At 33.7% G+C, this 2,350-nt stretch overlaps 1 protein-coding gene across 1 annotated transcript; it reads right to left on the reverse strand.

Annotated features, from left to right (window-relative positions):
• Positions 1 to 220: 220 nt before the first annotated feature.
• LOC138403197 (uncharacterized) lies at positions 221 to 2,010 on the reverse strand. Its single transcript, XM_069502736.1, has 2 exons — positions 1,791 to 2,010; positions 221 to 390 (listed from the first exon to the last, which is right to left on the reverse strand). Exons 1-2 carry the CDS (start codon positions 2,008 to 2,010, stop codon positions 221 to 223), a joined length of 390 nt encoding a protein of 129 aa, XP_069358837.1.
• Positions 2,011 to 2,350: the final 340 nt, after the last annotated feature.

Raw genomic sequence — 2,350 nt, forward strand, 5'->3', positions numbered from 1 at the left:
CACCGCCATGCGGGGATGCCACTGAACACAGAATGATAAATGAGCTGAAAATTGAACATCACTTTTGGTGGCGCGCCAGTATTAGCTAGTCGTGAAATTTAAAATTAGAGCTACGTTTGTGACTGACCATAGTAATTATATAGAAGTCATTTTCAAACATGTTTTTACATAAGTTCAGGACAAAAATCAAGTACAGTCGCTACTTAGAGTGATATTAAAATTAAAATACATTATTATACTGCAACGCAATTACAGTATAAGAAACAATGAACATAATAAAATTAGGCAATAGCGTCATATCAACTTCGATGGATCCGAAAGCCATGGTTTTGAATGGGGGGTTTGACACCGAGCGCAATAAACTTTTTACTTCGCTATAATAAGGCTCATCTAAAACAAAGTAAAGTTTTGAATAGGATTAAATAATTTGACAAAGGTTGATTTATGCTAACACGTGGCGGGCGCAGGCCAGATTGGGGATTTGTATGAGGTCACATCCGACCGTGCCATATCCGAGCCATCCGAGCCTCGTCCGTGCTACGTTTCTTTGCAATCCGTGAATCGTCCACGCGTCACACGTGCCTCGGACGTGGCACGGCCCGGACCCGGCACGGTCCAGCATAAATATCATCCCTTACTCGATTTTTTTTTTAATTACCTACATAAAGAATTTTAACAAATCCAATTTAGACACAGCAAAAAACCACGAAGGTTTAAAAAGTGTGTCATTCCGTCTACTTCTCATTTCTATTTACAAAAGATAGTAGGTATAGAGGTGGTTGCATACCATTTAAAATAACCTAAACCTCTAAGATACAGCGAAAACCTACTTCAGCAAAATCTTAAGTTCTAGACGAAGCAATTTGGGCTTTACATTAGTATGTAAATCATTCAGCCTTTGAGTCCTTTGTGTTACATATTGTGGTCAAATATTGTAATCTAACTAAGTGTAAATTAAAAGTCAGGCTGACGTGAAAATCCCGACGCATGTAGGTACACCTACATTAAACACCTGTCTCCATCGAGTACACATACACTATTGAGAAAGGAGTTAAAGTTCATTACTAGACCTAAAAAAATAATGATACTTACTAGCTACTGATCTAATTAGTACTCTTGCAAGCCGACGTCGCAAATTGTTCACACAATTCTTAGCCGTTTGTGCACTTATAGATAGAGTGTATAGAACAAATAATGACAACAGAATCCTCACATAGTATAACAGTATAACATCTAAAAATCCGTAGCCTTCAATATGTTCCTGCAACACAATAGCAATTATGCAACGAGAGAGACGCCTTTTTTGATGTTACTAATTAAAAGCTAAAATACTTACATTAGCGGTTATATACATTACTTTATATAAATTCAATATTAAATACATTATTAATACTGCAAGAAAGACGGTAATCTGAAAAAGTAAGACTCTCTTATGACTTTATTAATTAGAAGCTGATAAATAGATAGAAAGTCTTTATTACATACAAAACAAAAAAATACAAAGAAACTAAATTCTAACATTATTAAATGCAAAGGCGGCCTTATTGCTTGAAGCGATCTCCACCAGGCAATCTTTGGAGAGAGGCAGAGCTGTGTGTAGGGTAGTAGTCCCAATACACGACATATTATTCTCATTTAGTAGGTACTTAGTAGGTAGGTAGGTTAAAAATTGAAGTGTCATAAATCATTTTTAACCTAACCATCGTCATAAATTATGTGTACTTATCTACTATCAAGGTGTATAAAAATGCTAACCTGCAGACCAAATATAGCATTAATTAAATCAGTACTTTCCTTGATTTTCACATAGAGGGATCTGAATTCTTCAAAGTTGATTACTTGTTGAATACCATCAGCATTTATTTCGCCATCTGCATTCATTTGTCCGCTTGCAACGACATTTTCTTCAGAAATTCTTCGTGATAGACATTTGACTTGTTCGGACAGAATAAACAAAAAACTGTGTAATATTATAAATTCAAATAGGAAACGAACATTACACATAGCCATGATAATTATACGACAAATAAAGAAAAAATCTACATTTTCAATATTAATTATATTGATTCGACTTTCTGAACCGACTAACATTAAAATTATAAAAATAAAAATTAACTTTAAAATTTTTAATTTTTTTTGTGTGCTGTTATTGTATGCTACGTCATTTGAATTGTGCACCTCAATTGCTTCAATACGTACTATTAAATTTTTAGATTTTGTAGAACTGATCAAAGACAGAATAAAAATCATACAAGAATTTAGAATGTTGATACCAGCAAATATTGGGCCATATTTACCCTTAAATACTATTGAATTCAAAAGTAGTATATAACCATACGAAAAAATTTCA

This window comes from Maniola hyperantus, chromosome 13, assembly GCF_902806685.2.
Source record: "Maniola hyperantus chromosome 13, iAphHyp1.2, whole genome shotgun sequence".
Lineage (NCBI taxonomy): Eukaryota > Metazoa > Arthropoda > Insecta > Lepidoptera > Nymphalidae > Maniola > Maniola hyperantus.

Bases quoted from the DNA above. Each gene is read 5' to 3' on its own strand.
- LOC138403197 (XM_069502736.1), bottom strand. From the start codon at position 2,010: ATGGCTATGTGTAATGTTCGTTTCCTATTTGAATTTATAATATTACAC. The intron at 391-1,790 runs GTACTGATTTAA...ACTTTGTTTTAG, and splicing joins CTATGTGAAAATCAAGGAAA to ATGAGCCTTATTATAGCGAA.